The sequence below is a fragment of the Calonectris borealis genome, chromosome Z, assembly GCF_964195595.1.
Source record: "Calonectris borealis chromosome Z, bCalBor7.hap1.2, whole genome shotgun sequence".
Taxonomy (NCBI): Eukaryota; Metazoa; Chordata; class Aves; order Procellariiformes; family Procellariidae; genus Calonectris; species Calonectris borealis.
The window spans coordinates 27,305,609-27,323,192 of NC_134352.1; the positions used below are offsets into that span (position 1 = coordinate 27,305,609).

At 37.1% G+C, this 17,584-nt stretch overlaps 1 protein-coding gene across 9 annotated transcripts in view; it reads right to left on the minus strand.

Annotated features, from left to right (window-relative positions):
- Positions 1-86: 86 nt before the first annotated feature.
- Positions 87-17,584, minus strand: part of PAM (peptidylglycine alpha-amidating monooxygenase) — a 138,753-nt gene continuing 121,255 nt past the window's right edge. For 2 of the 9 annotated variants that reach the window (XM_075137169.1, XM_075137164.1), the window contains 10 exons: positions 13,143-13,259; positions 12,560-12,632; positions 11,842-12,055; positions 10,967-11,167; positions 8,105-8,223; positions 7,030-7,129; positions 5,628-5,681; positions 3,090-3,287; positions 1,455-1,511; positions 87-906 (listed from right to left, as the gene is read on the minus strand). In XM_075137169.1, coding sequence (XP_074993270.1) covers positions 725-906; positions 1,455-1,511; positions 3,090-3,287; positions 5,628-5,681; positions 7,030-7,129; positions 8,105-8,223; positions 10,967-11,167; positions 11,842-12,055; positions 12,560-12,632; positions 13,143-13,259 — 1,315 coding nt within the window. In that variant the 3' untranslated portion in view covers positions 87-724. The remainder of the gene's footprint in view (positions 907-1,454; positions 1,512-3,089; positions 3,288-5,627; positions 5,682-7,029; positions 7,130-8,104; positions 8,224-10,966; positions 11,168-11,841; positions 12,056-12,559; positions 12,633-13,142; positions 13,260-17,584) is intronic. The other 7 variants (XM_075137170.1, XM_075137166.1, XM_075137172.1 and 4 more) reach the window with 4 other exon arrangements.

Below are 17,584 nucleotides of genomic sequence, written 5' to 3' on the forward strand. Positions count from 1 at the left end.
GTATTAAGTGGTCTGTGTAACTTTTACAGAAGTTGTATACAAAAAACTTAAAACTATGCAAAAATTCCAAAGTACACTCCGACAGCTAATGCTCTGCGAATACTTTATTACACAAATTACATTCAGCTTCTGAAAATAGTGTTCTAACAGTGATACCATCTAAAAATAAGACATCCAGAAACACATCAAGTTAGGAAGAAGAAAAAAAATTAAATAGAGACTTTTTCATTTCCTTCAATGCAATATATGTTAGTGATTTTAAAAAAATAGAAGAAGATTTAGCAGCTTCATTTTCTTGTGGCACTGTATTTTCTCTGTACTGCAACAGGTTAAGGACATTGAAGAGGAAAGGCACAAAACAGAAATTGGCAACTGAATAGTTATGGGAAAAATACTTTGATGAAGCAGATAGTAAGACTTATTTACAAGATCCCCAAATTTTGATGAGAAAATACTACTGCTTTAAATCAGTGCTGCAATTAGAAGACTGTTTGCTTTATTAAGATGTTCACATAAAAAACAATGGCACTGATATGGAACTTCCATACACTCCTCCACTTAAAAAACAGAACTAAAACCAAACAAAAATTAAAGGAAACAGTGTACAGCCCCACACAGACTAGTACAGTTTACAATTAAATACACAAAATCTTGAACGTGCTTAAGGGAAAAGGAATCTGACATTCTGGGTTGAATCATATAATGGAGAACTCAAAGGCTGGTTTCAGGATGACGAAGGTGCTGGTGGGGGTGGAGGTGCTGAACACTCTTCCTCTGAATCTGTACCATCATCTTCATCTTTTTCTTGATCACTTCCTTCAGTGCTCAGTCGGTCAAACCCTTTTCGGCTGTAGCCTTTGTGACTTGCAAAGAAGTTCCCAAGGTTAAGGCCGCCACCGCCTTTCCCTGTGGAAAGGAAAGGCTTGTCATAAGGTTTGCTTTACTGTATGGGGGGAATAAAAATCTATCTACTTATTCAACAGTATAGTGGAGATTATTTTAAGTGTCCTTCCAGAAACGGTTTTTAAAGATCAGCACATGAGCCGCAAAAGCTAACTATAGAGATTATGAAAGAGGAAGGAAATTCATTTTTGAAGTAGAAGTTTCAAACTATTTTTTTCAGCATCCATTGTTTCATTAAGCCTTTACGCAGGCTATTTGTCTTCCCACCAGTTTGCCCTTAGTCTCAAAGTGCTTCATTTCATTCACCAGATCCACAGATAACTCATTATAACAGCTACTGTTCTCCCACTGGTAGTGACACATCCTCTTCAGCGGGCCGATAATGACGCATGAAAGGTGTCGTAACAGACATTTGGACAAAACACCTGAAGTTTGCCCCCAATCCTTCCTCTGAGAAAGTTCCTTCAAATCCATTATTCAACTAGAAGTGAATACAGAAAAAATCCTCCAGTTACTGCGTTCTTAAAGGATCTTCAGTGACTTAGACTTACCTCTAAGTCTGCCTAAAATTCTGGCTGAACTTGAATCAAGCTTGTGTTCCCCATCAGCTGCAAAATAAGGTAGATTTCAAAAATAAGCTAAAAAAATTGTATTCTATGATAAATAATTATCTGTATTTTCTGATACAAAGCACAGACATTCAACAAATTGATAAGCAGGTCTAAGAAGCAAGCCTGATACTTTTCAGCGTCTTGATTAAGGTGAAATTATAATTCCTAACAAAATTATCATACCACAGATGTTCAGTTTATGCCAATTCAGCCATTAAGAAGATCTGCATGTAAGTTATTTCTGAGAATTTCATTCCCTCAGCTGTTCACTTATGTTACTGTGAAGAGTCTACAGGAAGGACAAGAACCTTGTCATTTATAATGTGCACAACTAGATTCCAGCACACTGCAAAATACAGCCTGACATTTGAAATGGTATAGTTTCCCTTTAGAGAAGGCTGGCTTTCTGGAAGACAGTGATCTGTGAATTCCTTCAGCTATTTTGGAGGAACTTTCTCTCCCCCCTCACAAACCACATCCTCCTCCCTGGTAACTCCTTCCATCCTTCATCTGAAGAAAAATTAAATGGCATGACCAAACTGCCTTTTCCTATACACTACTCAGTTTCCATAAATCTATGCAAGAACTTTACTTTTACCAATGCAACTGTATATGCTCTTTGACAAATTCAAGCACTGCTTGAATCCAAATGGAATGCAAAGGTGCTATTATAGATCATATCCGTTAATGGCAGCACTGCAGTAGTCTAGAGCGTTAGCACATTTGATGCGCTGAACATGCTTGAATACAAAGAGTCAGGAAGCTGCACGCTGAAATCTTCAAATAAAATACATCCAATTCAGTTGCACAGCAATATTAGATCGCTGAATTACCTACTCTGTCATAATATGTCCTAACCAGTGGCAGAACTGTTTATATGTCTGTTCATGTACGTTTTCATGTCTTGACGAGAATATCTTGATAAAAATATTTATGCCATACAAAATAAAAAGTGTAATGATCAAACTCCTACTGCTATCTACCAGTTTCTCAAAAATAATGTTATTATATAATATGAATTAAGAACAAATTTACATAGCATCGTAAGTAGCAGTTAAAGCTCTCACAGCAATGGATGGAGGTGCATTATGGAAACATGCCTGGCTCACAAAATGCATGAGGTAGTAGTGAACAACAATATATAATCTCTTGTAATGTTACCTGTTTGCATTTTGCTTATACTTTTATAATACCCATAGAGTCCTTTGTTCTCAACAAGGTAAAGATCCCAAAGTGAAAATCAAACTATGCTCAGAGTATTAAAATTTATGTATTCTAGACAATTACATGAATATATTCTAGTCGCTTCTGAGATACCAATTTTCGGCTTGACACCCATTAAAGTTTTTAGACACGTGTTCTGAAAAGATGGTGGCTTGAGATGTAATCCTAAAGGCATAGGGGGACGCAGTTGCTGTGTGCATGCTGATCCTTAGTTGGCATGCAGCATCACAGTAACTGTTCAGAAGGGTAAAGGGACAGTAAGCCTCTCTCTTCATACCCTTGTCCTCAGTGTTCAGTGATGTTTTGAACTGGAATAATAAAAGCCTGTTCTCTAGAGTTAGTCATGGTTACCTCCATAGACAGTTGTCTTCCTCCACCGAATAAATACTAAAATTGCCAGCAGGACAACAACAGGGATAATTAGAAGAGTTGTAATAAGAACAAAGGAAACTCCAGTGCTGGCCTGTCGGACCAAATGTTGTTTTTCCTGCTTCTTTAGAGGGTCTGTTGATTCTGGGTTGTTTTTCAATCTGGCTTCTACAATTGTTTCTGATTATTTAAAAAGAAGACAATTTCAATATGTAATCCATATGCATCAAGCAACACAGAACAAGGCGTTAACGAAAAGAACAAGCTAGAATACCTGAAGTGTTGAGTAACAAGGAAACAAAAGACAAACACTTCGGAGACATTTTTAGCTCTTGCTGATGTTATCCCAAATGTAAGGCAGAGAGAGTCTGAATGGTATCACTCACTAGCAAAGATGCCCTCCCCTTTTCTTGAATGGGGAAAGGAGAGGTGTCAGGGAGAATTTTGTCTTAAAAAGCATCTATCATTTAAAGTATAGGAAAATCTCCCAAAGATCTATTTTTTCAAATAGGTGGTGATGTAATATCAATTAAATATCTCCTTTTGATAATAACACTTCCACAAGAAATACAGAAATCCAGTATATGCTGTATTATCATAAACAAAAAGGAAAGCATTTAAAGTTCTTTTTAATAAACTTGTGACAAAGGGTTACATTTTCAGAACTGCTACATCCCATGAAAGAACTTTGACTCCGTAAATCTGGAGAGCTTTTGAAAACTGCATCCAATCATTCCTCACTAATTTGTTAACTCTCTACCTACAAGGAGAAAAACAATTTCAATAAAATTCTCTATGCTGTTTTGTGTGTGTATAAAAGATCACATGCTTTGTACTAACTTTTAATGAGTAAAACCACCTAGCTTTATATTTTGAAGTCCGACTTAACTGCATGTCTTAAGAAGTGGCAGCATTTAGAAACACTCTGAATCAACTCTATTTTGATTCTGTATCAAACTTAAAATTATGTTCTATTCTGAAAGAATAGTAAATGCTTCAGTTTACACTTAACACTAATACAATGATACCAATGATACAATGATAACATGCTGTCTGTTCAAGTAGTAGTTACAGCCAGGAGCAATTTTCTTCCACCATCTTGCCCACCTCTGGGCAAAGCTACAGTTCTCCACATATTTTCCCCCACTTCACAGCGGTGCAAGCAATAGTGACAGTTTGTCACCAGGAGGCTGTGAAAGTGCAGGCCACTCCTGTCCATTTATTAAGCAGAGGATGACACAAAGTCCATCGGCTATCTGTTTTCTTCAAGTGGAGTTGAAAGATGTTGATTTCAGTCTAGCTACCCTAAGCCGTTTTAGAGATTGTTACTTAAAAACTGTTTCTTACCCTGGTGATACTATTGCATTTTTCCCTGTAACACTAGAAGTGTCAGCATGGCTATCTTCCCAAAGAAGGCTGAAATGCATTAATGTATACCTAGACTTGTTGTACTGTGGATGCTGTAATGTCAACACTTCCCTTTTGAGCGCTTCAGGAGGACTGACCAACAGAGATAAAACAGAAGGGTAACAGTTTTGACAATAACGATTTCATTGTTTTATAATGTCAGCCTATTTTATTCTACGTGCTTGCAATTGGCAGTTGGGATCTTTGGGCATTTTCCTCTGTCTGCATATACATGGCTAAAGCAAACCACAGAAGCCCTGAATTCAACCAAAGAAAAACAGTTAAGAACGTTTGAACATTTTATAAAGGCCTCTCCATAGCCTGGTACTGTTCTTCTGAAAGGGAAATGAACTTCTCCTTTTCAACACAATAGACCTACGTAACAGAATACTAATGGTTAAAATTACTTTTCGTCTTCCCAAATTGCTATTTTACCCCTTTCAATCTCCTCTACATGTATTTCTTTGTCTCCTTATATTAAGTTTCTACAGGTTTTTATTTTCCTTTTTTTTTATTTTTTTTCATTTTCATGAAGATAAATTGAAAAAAAAAAAAGAAAGCAGTAAATCCAGGGAAATAAATCTAAATAGAAAAAATGACATTTTTTGCCATATGGTGTGACTGGCAAGGCTGTGTACTGAAAGACTATGCAGAAAGATAAACCAACTGCCATTTCTAATAACTCTTTTTTGGTGGTTGAGGGCTGTGCAGCAGGGGGAAGGGTGCTGGGGAGTAACTACCACAGTTATATTTCAGAGCTATTTCTGCATCTAAGGGAGCTGACACAGATACCAATCTGGACCATACCAGATGGTGGTACGGAATTAATCCACTAGCTAAATTTTTATCTTAGTGTCTGTGAAGCACTTGTCATCACTGAAAAGGAAATGTTTAGATTGCCTGTAAAATAGCATCTACTAGGTAACACTGTTACAAGCTGCTTTCTAGCGCTTCCTATGCCAGCTCATTTTATCTATCGTCATTGTGTGAAACCATGGTGAAAAATAAAACAACAATGAAACTAGTTAACATTTTTCCCTCCAACTTGGCAAAAGCAGTCCTAGTCTATGTGAAAATACTGTTTCCTTCATTTCCATTACGAATCAGACTAACCTTTTATTTCCTGTACCTCAATACCAGCCTTTTTAACTGACCGATGTTCCATTTCTGTAAAACAAAATTATTCTTCAGGACAACTGTCATTTTAGAAAGACACTCAGTGACATTTTCCTGCTAGCTTTCTCAAACGTACAGTACAATCCTACAGTAAACAATCCCATCAGCATCTGAACTTCACCTTCTTCTGAAGCTCACAAGGCCATGGAAAAAAGAAAAGAGCTTGATTCATGAAAGGTGTTTGCAATAATTAACTCTGATGCCACAGAGAGATTTTATGGGCACGTGTAAAGGTTCAGGGATTCCCACAAAAATAACACTGTTAATTATAATCAAACTCATGATGGATTAAAGGCTGGCTGAATCAGGGCTCCTTAGCTACTGCAGTTTTATACTGCTGCAAAAGAAAATGATATACAAGGACTTTCCTCATCTAACCTGTAAGTGATGAATAATTCCATTATTTTTTTGTTCTCATGTTTCTTTGAATAAAAGCCTAGAAGTGTTCTTGTTCAGGTTACCAGATACAGAAAAAGCCATAACCAGTCAGAATTACAATTTATCTGGTCCCGTTTCCTGTTATTAACAGCGGCTCATACCAGATGCCCCAAAGGAAAACCCATGAATTATAAACAGTCAAATATGGAATAAATGGCTTAGTCAGAAGTTCATTTATAACAGCAGACTCTTACTGGTTGACTAACACCCTGAAGCCTGAGGCTTTCTCTCTCTCGTACATATTTTATCCAATATAATGTAACAGTGGATTATATTTTTATTTCTGTAAAATATCTAATCTCTCTCTGAATCCTACTAAATCAATGTCTGACTAATCAGGTCCCCTGCCCTGAAGTTAGGCTGCTTGGCTTGGGGGTTACTAGATTAAAACTGGGAAGTGTTTCCACTTCATGGAAATAGGACTTCAAATTATACTAGATTCATTTTCTAGTAACGAATACTCCCAATGAAATGAATATAAATTTTAAGTTGACTTGTGTTTTTACTTCAGCCCCTGAGAGCTTCCTATATGATAACCTCAAAGGAAGCAGTTGACTTCTCAGCAAATGATACATTAAAATCACTAAAATGCTAGAGTCGTGCTTTTGTTTAAGCAGGTACTGACATGACAAGGGATAGAGGCAAATACATTTTGATTCCTCCTGCAACAAACGAACTAATGCGCTCAGGACTCTCCTTTGACAGAGCATGCAGCAACGCTAAAGAATGGTCTTTTAATGAAAACTAAGCTGTAGCACACAACTTCTGCAGGCAGAGCTTGTAGTGTACTTAAATCATTGTCATTACGCCACCAGGTTCTTTGCCAGTGGTACCAGGTAAGTGGTACTGATCTGAAGATACAAAATGTGAAGTTGTGACATTAAAAACAAAAAGAACATACTTTCTGTGGATGCAAACTTCCACACTGCTTTAGCATGAACATCTCCAACAAATACTGTTTTGTCTTCTGAAGCAACAACATCATGTGGCATCTCAAAGCTCTGTGAAGATAAGCAGTCACAGGTTACTCGTAAGTGTCTACACATTCATGAGGCCTCTTTAAGACTGAACTTGAGACTGGTCACATTCAGTCCTTAGACTGGAAAACACAGCAGGTGCTGGTGTGAAGGATTAACATGAGTGAAGGGAGAGGAATGCCATTTCTATTGTATGTTTGCCTTCTCCAGGGATAATAACATGTATTCATGCTAAACAATTTTATATTTATAATATTTACATTTATATTCTTGCATTCCATTTTATCCTGTGAAATATATATTTAAAAAACCACGAATCTTGGTTTCAAGTCCACATATTTAGTTTTTTCAGAGTTTGTATGCAACACAGCTATTTGCTATACTCAGGAAAAAAACAACCCTCTCTCTTATATAATTTAAAACTGGACTGCAAGTAGAAGAGTATATATCTGTTACCCAGAAATGGGAATCTTAACATTCATTCTTTAGTCGAAGACAATACATGGAAACTTTTTTTTTTAAATAAACATAATTTTTACGTACAATACTGTATGAATGACATTTAGCCTTAACTTCCACACTAATCTTCTGTAAAGAAGGGATGTAACCATACAGTTGAATTTTATTTCTGCTTAGGAATACACTCTATTTTTTGACATATTACTAGCATCTAAATATATGAATATTTCAAGTCATTCATTCTTCTCTTAAATTAGTTCTTAAGAACTGTCTGACAGCAATAAAGTAGGCTTATCCTGACTGAAGATATTATCTGTAGGAATCATCTTGAGGGCAGTATAATTTTTGAACGTGAACCACATGTAGAAACTAGAACCAAAGTTCTAGTGTCTTTATTAAGTTAATATTATAAAGAATTCCTTTTGAATACCTTACATTATAAAACATCTTATTTCCTGTAATAGTCTTATGAAAGTTGGAGAAGTAGAATGCTACCAACATTCTCATATATATAATTATATGCACCATGCAATACTCTACCTTTCTAAGTGGAATGAAAGTATCAATTATTTCTCCAGTAGAGAAGTTCATCACAAATCCTTGCACTGGTTCTGCCTCTCCAGGATAAGGCATTCCATTAACTGCAAAGAGGAGACCACCTGCAACAACATTAGATTTGCTTTAACAACCCAAAGCAACTACAACCACCAACACAGCAAACTACAGTGAAGATGAATTGTAATAGTATAGACGAAAAAAGTCTGTCTGAGAGAAAGACAGAGACAGAGACAGACAGAAAGGTAACTCAATAGGAAACTAAATCACAAGAGGAAAGTTAAGTAAGCTATAACAGGTGAAAGCTTGGCGTTTAAGAGATGCATGCTCCGTCCAAATGAGAAGAACAAGCAAGGCAATATTTTGCAGACTGCTTAAATGTAAAAAGAATGTGAAAGGGTTAAAAAAAAAATCTGAAGAATGCTTTTCTAAGGATGCTTGATCTGATAACAGGAAGGTCTTTAAATGCATCAAAAGCAGAAAGTCAGCTAGGGAATCAGTGGGACCACACAAGGAAAAGGGGTGAAAGGGGGACTCAGGGATGAGGGGCCTGTGGCAGAGAAGCTCAGTTTTTGTCAGCTGAATATGTTGGGGAGATTCTGACACTCCATGTTTTTTTGTAGCAAAAAGGTCAGAGGAGCCAGCTTAACTGGAAGGTGATACACAAAAGGTGTTAGACAAGTTGGAGGTTAATAATTCACCAGGTTTGGATGGCATTCACTCAAGTTCAGAAGGAACTCATATGTGAAATTCCAGACCTCAGGCCAAGCTGAGTAACCTGGCACTGCAAATAGCCACTCCTTCAAAAGACTAGCAGACTGCCGAAGTAATGCCCACCTACAAGAAGGGCTCAAAAGGGCGCCTGGGAACTACACTACTTACTGGGCTTCCATCCCCAGTAAGATGGTAGAATCCATAATGAAGAATAAGACATGGGTAAGTGTGGCCTGTCGGAAACAAGCTGGTATGGCTTCTCTGAGGGGAAATTGTACCTCACCTCTCTGAACGGGGAGAAAAAGCACACAGGGAAAGGAGATTCTGTAGACATACTCGGATTTTCAGAAAGCCTTTGACAAGGTTGTGCATCAAGGGTTATTAAAGAATGTGAGTTGTCACAGGCCTGAATGAAAGATCCATTAATGAACAGGAAGCAAAGAGCAGAGCTTAAGGGCAGAGCTTATCATTTTTCAGGATAGAGAAGTCTGAGTAATGCGATCCTGCAGGGATCAGAGCCAGAAACAATTTCATTCAATAGTCTTCATCAGTGACCTGAAGAATGGGGTAAACAGTGACATCTCCCAGTCTGAGGAAGGTACTGAGTTCTGCGGAGTAGTCAAAAGCTTGATGATATTGAGAAAGTCTGGAAAGACTGTTTATAAAAATAAGTGAGTTGTCAAACAGATGGCAGAAGAGCTTCAGCAAAGACAAATGTAGAGTGATGCTTCTGTGAAAAAATAATCTAGATCATGCCTACATGATGTTTAGCTTGGAACTGGCAGCTACAACTTAGGAGAGACATCTCTAAGCCATCACTGAAATCTTTGGCTCTGTGTACATTTCAACAGAATGTTGGGCATCATCAGCAGGAGAATTAGGAATGGAGGGGACAGTTCTGCCACTATGCAAAAACTTAGCATGCCCACATCTTGAGTACCGAGTGCTGTTTTATTCTCTGCATCTCAAGAAGGTCCTAATGAAGTTAAAGATGCTAGAAGAGAAAGGCAACTACAATAGTCAAGGGGCTGAAGCAATTAAATGGCTTATGGGGAGAGACTAAGGTGGCTGGGGTTCTTTGGTTTGGAACAGAGGAGGCTAAGAGGCAGCAGATATGGGGAGTGTGGAACTGCTGTTCACCAACTCTCAAAATACTGGGACTGAGAAGCACTCAATGAAACTAGGTCACTTTTTTAAATTAAAAAAATAAAGTGGATAGTGAACTTCCAGAGCCTGTAACTGCAGGAGGTCAAGAAGGCAGACGGTACAAGCCAGTTCAAAATGGGACTAGGAAAACTCATGGGCAATAGGTCTATAGAAAGATACTACGAAGAAGAGGTCAGGAGCTACCTTGTAACACCTTTAAATAAGTGCTTGTGGATGCCTGGGGAGTAGGAGAGGAACGGACCACAAAATGCAGCCAGGCTTACACATTCTCCTTAGAATGCCTCTCTTGCTGCCACTGGGCAGAGCACTGGGCTATAGGTATCAAATATGTCATCCAGTACATCAATTCTTTTGTTCTTGGCAGATGCAAGAGAGATAACCCTGATATTAAATTTCATATCAATTACAGAGTCAGGAGCCTCACATGCCAAAATTCCTCATCCAGTTTTTAACATTTACATTACCTTCGGTATTGAAAATTTAACCCAAAAACTTAATACAGTAATTGTTAACCAGATTGTGATATTAAAAAACACAACTTTTTCAAACTGTTTGCTTTCAGATTTTTTGTTTTATGAAAGCCAAAACTTTTCTTCATAGTTTGGAACTCTTTGTTTTGCTCTCTTCAATGGAGCTTGAAATGAATATTTTAAAACAGTATTATTAACTAATTATTGACTGTGCAGTCACTAGGAAGCAAACAAGACCATCTACTTGTTGACATCACATTTAGGGAATCTAATCAGTCATTTGTCAGAAGCAGAGATTATTTGCAAGCTTCCCTCATCCCGCAAATAGGAAAACAGGAGAGTTCCAAAATTTTCCATTACATCAGCTCTACTTTGAAAGAGAATAAATAGCTGGCCTAAGATAACATGAGAGCACTTTCATGAAATAACACTGTGTACTGTGACATACTGGCATAAAGCAACTACTTGAAATCTGAAGAACAGGAAAAAAGGTTACCTGGAACATATGAAACTGCAAACAACTCTCTTCCAAACGATTTGTGCTTGATCTCTCTTACGAACTCCCCAGTCTCTAACCTGAAGCACTGAATTCGACCGTTTTCCCTGTCTGCAACACACAGCTGACTGAAGTCGGGGATCAGGGCTAAGCTGTGAGGGATATGAAACTGTCCAGGTCTGGCTCTGCCTAAAGAAGTCTCTGCAATACAAAATATCCAGGTTTGTGTTAAAGTACACACTGAAACTATCAGTTTCGCTTAGAAACAGCAATACATCACATAACGCAATATAACATTGGGAAAAGAATAAAGGTAGCTTGCTTTCTTCTCCTAGCAGCTCTACTCATTTAGGTAGGTGAACTGTGGTGGTCTTTTGCATTGTCTTTGTAAAACCTGAATTTATGAATTCGCTATTTCCCTATAATATTTGGCATAGTTTAACGCCTGATAAATAAATCTGAGTCAGGCAGAAATGTAATTACTCACAAAACTTAAAACAGATGGGATCATGGCATAAATCTTGTAAAAATGGTAAAGGCTTATACTATTTGATCAAACATTTAAGAAAAAATAAGGTTTTTCTGAAAGTTAGAACACTTTCTTGATAAGATAGGACATGCCAATACTTGTACTGAAAGCATGCTAACAAATTCCTATTTTTTATTTTTAGTGAATATATAACTACATACGAGTAGCTGTATGAATAGAAGACAGAAAATTGGAATGCAATGACACGGCTGACATTCAGCTAGGGCCTGGAAAGTATTTCATTAATAGAAATTTATAGATGAAAGTAATAGTAACTTCAGCAATCTCATGGTTCATGATGAGTTCATGATAACAGCAGTACGGGTAAAGTACCAAGAGCTCTGACCTGTACCTTCTCCCCACTGCATCACGTACAATCCATTTGGAGAGAACTGAATGATTCGACTGTTACAGTAGCCATCAGAGACATAAATGCTGCCAGTGATCGGATCCACGGCCACATCAGTTGGTTGACAGAAATGATTTCTGTCACTGCCTGGTTGCAAAGCCACCCCTAAGATCAGTAACGGTTCTTTGTCATCTGCTCCCAGTTTGAAAACCTTTTTTTTAGTCAATGGGAAAAGAGAATAGGCTTCAGTTATGGAAGGTGAAATATAAGAGGGATGACTGCCTATGGAAAAATATCTATTACTGTGTATAAAATAAATTTATCTATCAAACATAGCCTTAATATATTGACTATGACAGCTATTACCAGTTTTTCAATAGTCTTGATTCCAGGAAATTTCTGCATAAATTTCCTGTGATCACAGCAAACGAGTTAGTTTAAGTACATAAGAGAATTGATAAGCAAAGATGTAGCAGAAAAATCTGTTCTTTTTCAAAAGAATCATTGTTTTAAAACAGATACTTTTATTTCTGAATACTAACTTCATGTAGGAAATTATTCAACACACAGCTATACTCCATGAAGGCCATAGGGGTCAATTTCTGTAGGCATATTCTTAATGTTTATCTTAGCAGGCCTAGACAAATAATTTATAACAAATCTCTAGGAAAACAAACATTTTTTGGCAAAATATTAAGTTCCTTCAAAAACATACCTGATGGAGAGCTACATCAGTGACCCAGTAGTTACCATTTTTATCAATACTCAAACCGTGTGGTAAATAAAATCTGCAAGCACAATGCAGAAGATTCAAGTTAATGACACTCTTTCAGGAAGAATGATGTAGATGTGAAGATTTCACTTTTTATCTACAGATCAACAAATGCTGTACACACTAACTACCTGTAGTATTTAATGAAAAAGATACCTTTACAGAATAGAATTTTCTTGACAAGAGTGTCTCAGCTCTGAAATTCAGTTGATCTCTGGTATCTCACTCAGGCTAATTATTTGGTATCTTTAAGGACAATGTACAATATTCATGAGCTCTGCATTTCTGTTAATCTGGCTGGTAGATGAAATTGTATGAATTGCTAGAAAGCAGAGGCGGTAAAAATGCCAAATTACTTTTATTAGTTGTTGATTTTGTAATTTTTATTTATTTATTTATTTAAATAAACTCAGAGGCTACAATCACACAATGTAGTATAAAACATATGTGAAAATGGGCTTGGGGAATTTTTGGAGTAAAATATAGAAAAATGTTAATTCTATTGATAAAAGCAAAAACAACTTACAGACTTTTGCCCGTGGAATGAAGCAGTTTTGCATCACCTGGATTCAGGACAAGAATTGTGTTCTGTTCAATTGGTCCAAGTCCTCTTTGCTGATAAACAAATTTCCTGTCAAAAGAACTACACAAAAATAGTGGAACAGAAAGCCAGCATTAGAGTGTTCCACTGACGAACAATACACATGCAACTTAAAGGCGAGTTTTGTAGTTTAATTCCAGTGTGGGGTTATTGGCTTCTTTTTTTCTTTAAATAAGCCTTATTACATTATTGTATGATTGTAAGAGTTACAGTGTTGGATGTCTGCATTTCCTACTGAGGCTATGACTTCCAAATTAAAGGAGCACCAAATCAACACAGCGACAATTAAGATAATCCTAAAACAAGCAAGCAAAAAACTCTTCCTTTTTTTTCTTTTCTTTGCTGTGGCAAAACAGAAATGGGAAATCAAACAATATAGCTTAAGTAAAAATACAGCTAATCTCCAGGACATAATTGCCAGTATGAACAGGTATACCTTGTACTGTCTAAGGCAGTGCGTGCATGTTTGCATGTCTTTTGTTTTTTCTTTTTTCAAACACAATTCAATATTTTGCTAGAGCTTACTACTGTAAGATTCAAGTCTTACTCTTTTCAGAGTGTGCTTGCAGAAGACTATAGGATATGATACGTATTTCTCCTATCCCCACAACTCTACACTCAATTTTCAGGGTATGTGGAATATATTAATAAACAATGTTTAAAGATGTCACTATTTCAGATATTAAGAACCGGGATTAACTTTCCAGGAGACATTTACTAGGCATAAAATTATCATATACTTAACAAAGAATAAAAAATATAGTTGTCTGTACCCCTTCGGAGAAGTTGGCTATTACTCTAACTTGTTGAAATATACGTTCAGCATTTAGTGAAGGTAAGTAGAGTGTAAAATATTTTGAATATAATTTAAGTTTAAATGTTAGATGAAAAATGTGTGAATACAAGATGTACTCCCCTCTCCCACCTTGTATTTTTAAATCCATTTGTTAATCCCAAGAGAAATCCAGCTATGATTGATGCAACTTGGTAAACAAGAATATATTTTGTAGTCACAGAGAAGGCTATGAATAAAGCTATTAAAACTTTATATTGTACAGTCCTAGTGGCCTCACCTCTCCATAACATTAAGTATTTATATGTCTAGAATTTTCAATGTGGAAAAGCAATACTGGCTTCATATATAACCAGAAAAATCATGACAGGATGTGTTTAAGTTTCTACATAGGCTACAATTAAAAAATAGTATTTAGATATTGCCATTATATATGGTAACTATCTGTGACTATTTAATTAATTTCTGATAGAAATCAGTAAATCCTTTTCATGATGAATGGTTAAGCACAAGGTGATAGTTACCAAGACTCTCTACTGAGCCCTCCTAAACACTCTGCCATGATGCTATAGGGAGACATAGGGTAAACGGTACTGGCACATAATGGCCCACTGATGTAGGCTTGTTCGACATGAACTGCTTGTTTGACCATGGTTCAGCAGGTGTTTTATTCTTTACCATTACTGATAGTAATCTTCCATAACAAGTTCTCTTGGTTTTAAACAGTTTTATTTAAAAAGGAGTCTAATACTCGTAAGGACTTGCTCTAGGTATGGATGACCACAACTGGAGAACCAACACTGGACAGACTGAACTCATGTTATTGTTAAGGTTAGTATTAATCAGCACAGCTACTCACAGCAGAGAATCTTAGTGATGGTAGGTATTGTACAAAAAACCCTCAGAAAACAAGACTATATCGCTGGAGAACTGGCTAGCTAGACAACTTAAAAAAATGATTGGCTCTCCTTATTACGATTTTGGTCTTTGTTACAGCGCTGTCCAGACTTCTAAGTATTCCCTACTAACAAACTACCCAGCTCTTCTGGGAACCGAGTGCTTTCAGTGTAAATAAGAGATTGTATGGCATTTTATGCAAAGGAAGCTAGTGAACTTTAAATGAGTTCATGGGAGTGATCTTCCATGCATCTTCTCCCTGCCAAATATCCTCTTCTAGGAGGAAGACTGGCATGCTACAGAATCACAGTCACTCTTTCCTTCCCAGGTTTTGAGACCAATTTCCCAGGTAGTCAATGTTCCTTTGTTTCAACTGATAAATAAGGACACAAACTATGCTGACTACCGCTAGCTTAAAAGAAGCAAGACCAAAACCAACCAAACAAAATAACTGAACACCTTACTATTATATGTCATATTGCTCTGCAGCATGATTTTCTAATAGGTTCTACAGTTTGATATCAAAGGGCAACTAAAATATGCTGCATATGTCACTACTTCTAATTTCAAACCCCAATGTAATTCCACAGCTATTTTTCTACTTCTCAGCAGCCACTTCACACTAATACAAACAATTTATTGCTAAATCTAATGTCCTTCTGGTGGACTACATATTAAAGTCAGACAGAGCACCTGACCTCATAACCCCTGAAGGCACAAGCTTGAGCTCTATTATTGATCAATATCCATCACCATTGTGGTACTGTGCTCAGCCTAAATTAACCTGCCTAGCTTCTTAAGAATACAGTTCGTATTTTTTATTATGCCTTTTATAAATTGCATGAACAGTATACATTTTTCATCACAAAATACAAAATAACTTCCAACCAATTCACTGCTCAGCCAGATGAATAGTTCTAATTTTTTTCATTCCGAACAGCACACACTGCATATAGCAAAGACTGTTCTGAAACTGAGGAGATGATGTGGTAAAACATCATTGACTTATTTAAAAGGGTTTTTTTTTTAAATCATGCACAGAAGGAATGCTACAGCCACTGAAAAGCTGCTACTGTATTATAGGGCTTGTCATTGTATAACTGCTTTTGCAATCTAAAGCAGACTGAAGTTGCCTTATAAAACAGCACAGACCATTCATCCACCTATATTTAGTTGAATGAGGATCCAGCTTTTATGGCATATATTAATAATGCATTGGAAACATTTGTGCATTGCCTAACAGCACAGATATTTTTTGTTTAATTTGTTTCTATACTATGCTGATGAAGCACTGAAACAGAGAAAATAAATTCTGGGCTTTCAGGCTTGATTGATTCATCACATTTATGATTTGGGAAGGAATATTATACTCAATTAACTGTGTATTCACAGCTAATTGTAAACATTAACTTACAAGTCTGATAACTTTTTATCCCTCCCCATACAATAGTCATGATAAACCCCTTTCAAATATTCATTTTTTATTCCTTTTTATTGAAAAATGAGAACACATATACTCCCTCCTTTTCAGCACAACCCATGAAAGGGTTCCCAGACTATTTCACAGGCCCCTTACTACAAGATATTGAGGTGCTCAAAGAAGGGCAATGAAGTTGGTGAAGGGTCTAGAGAACAAGTCTTATGAGGAGTGGCTGAGGGAACTGGGATTGTTTAGTCTGGAGAAAGGGAGGTTCAGGAGAGACCTTATTGCCCTCTACAACTACCTGAAAGGAGGTTGTAGTGAGGTGGGTGTCGGTCTGTTCTCCTAAGTAACAAGTGATAGGATGAGCGGAAATGGCCTCAAGTTGTGCCAGGGGAGGTTTAGATTGGACATTAGGAAGAATTTCTTCACGGAAAGGGTTGTCAAGCATTGGAACAGGCTACCCAGGGAAGTGGTTGAGTCATCATTTCTGGAGGTATTTAAAAGACGTGTAGATGTGGCGCTTAGGGACATGGTTTAGTGGTGGACTTGGCAGTGCTAGGTTAGTGGTTGGATGGATGATCTTAAAGGTCTTTTACAGCCTAAACAATTCTATGATTCTATGACGTACCCGAAGATAAAAAGGGAAGGCTGACTGGCTGAGTGCACTTCTGTGTGCCTCTGCTCTGAGCCACAAGATAGGGAACAACATCTTAACCACAGGCATGTTTCCCAAATATACTGTTTTAAAGTCACAATACTCTATATAAACAGGCTTACAGAAGTTTTAGCCTATCTGATTTAAGGGCTCCTACCAACACTACGTTTCCTCTGTATCGATTAACTGTGCTTCACAAGAAGAACAAAACTGCTCTGAAATGAATTAGGATTTCATGTGTAGTTCTCTTTACAGAAAACCCATAACCAGCTTCAGTTAATAACAGCTCATCTTACATGCTGGTTACGTATATGGGACTGAATGCTTCTGATCATATTTACAAGGCCAGGCAGTTTTACTTTGTTCCAACTTCAGTCACCACATAATGGCAAATATGGCAAGCTCCCACACAGGACTGATGTACAGATGAACACTACTAATGCTAAATATAACATAAAGCATTTTTCTGGGAAGTCCAATAACCACAGACTAGAAATACTCAGAATATGAACAAGTCAAGGACTGCTGCAAGGACAGGGCTGAGTTAAAAGAGAACCTGTAGAATTACCCAACAGAGCTGGTAGATACATAGATTGGCA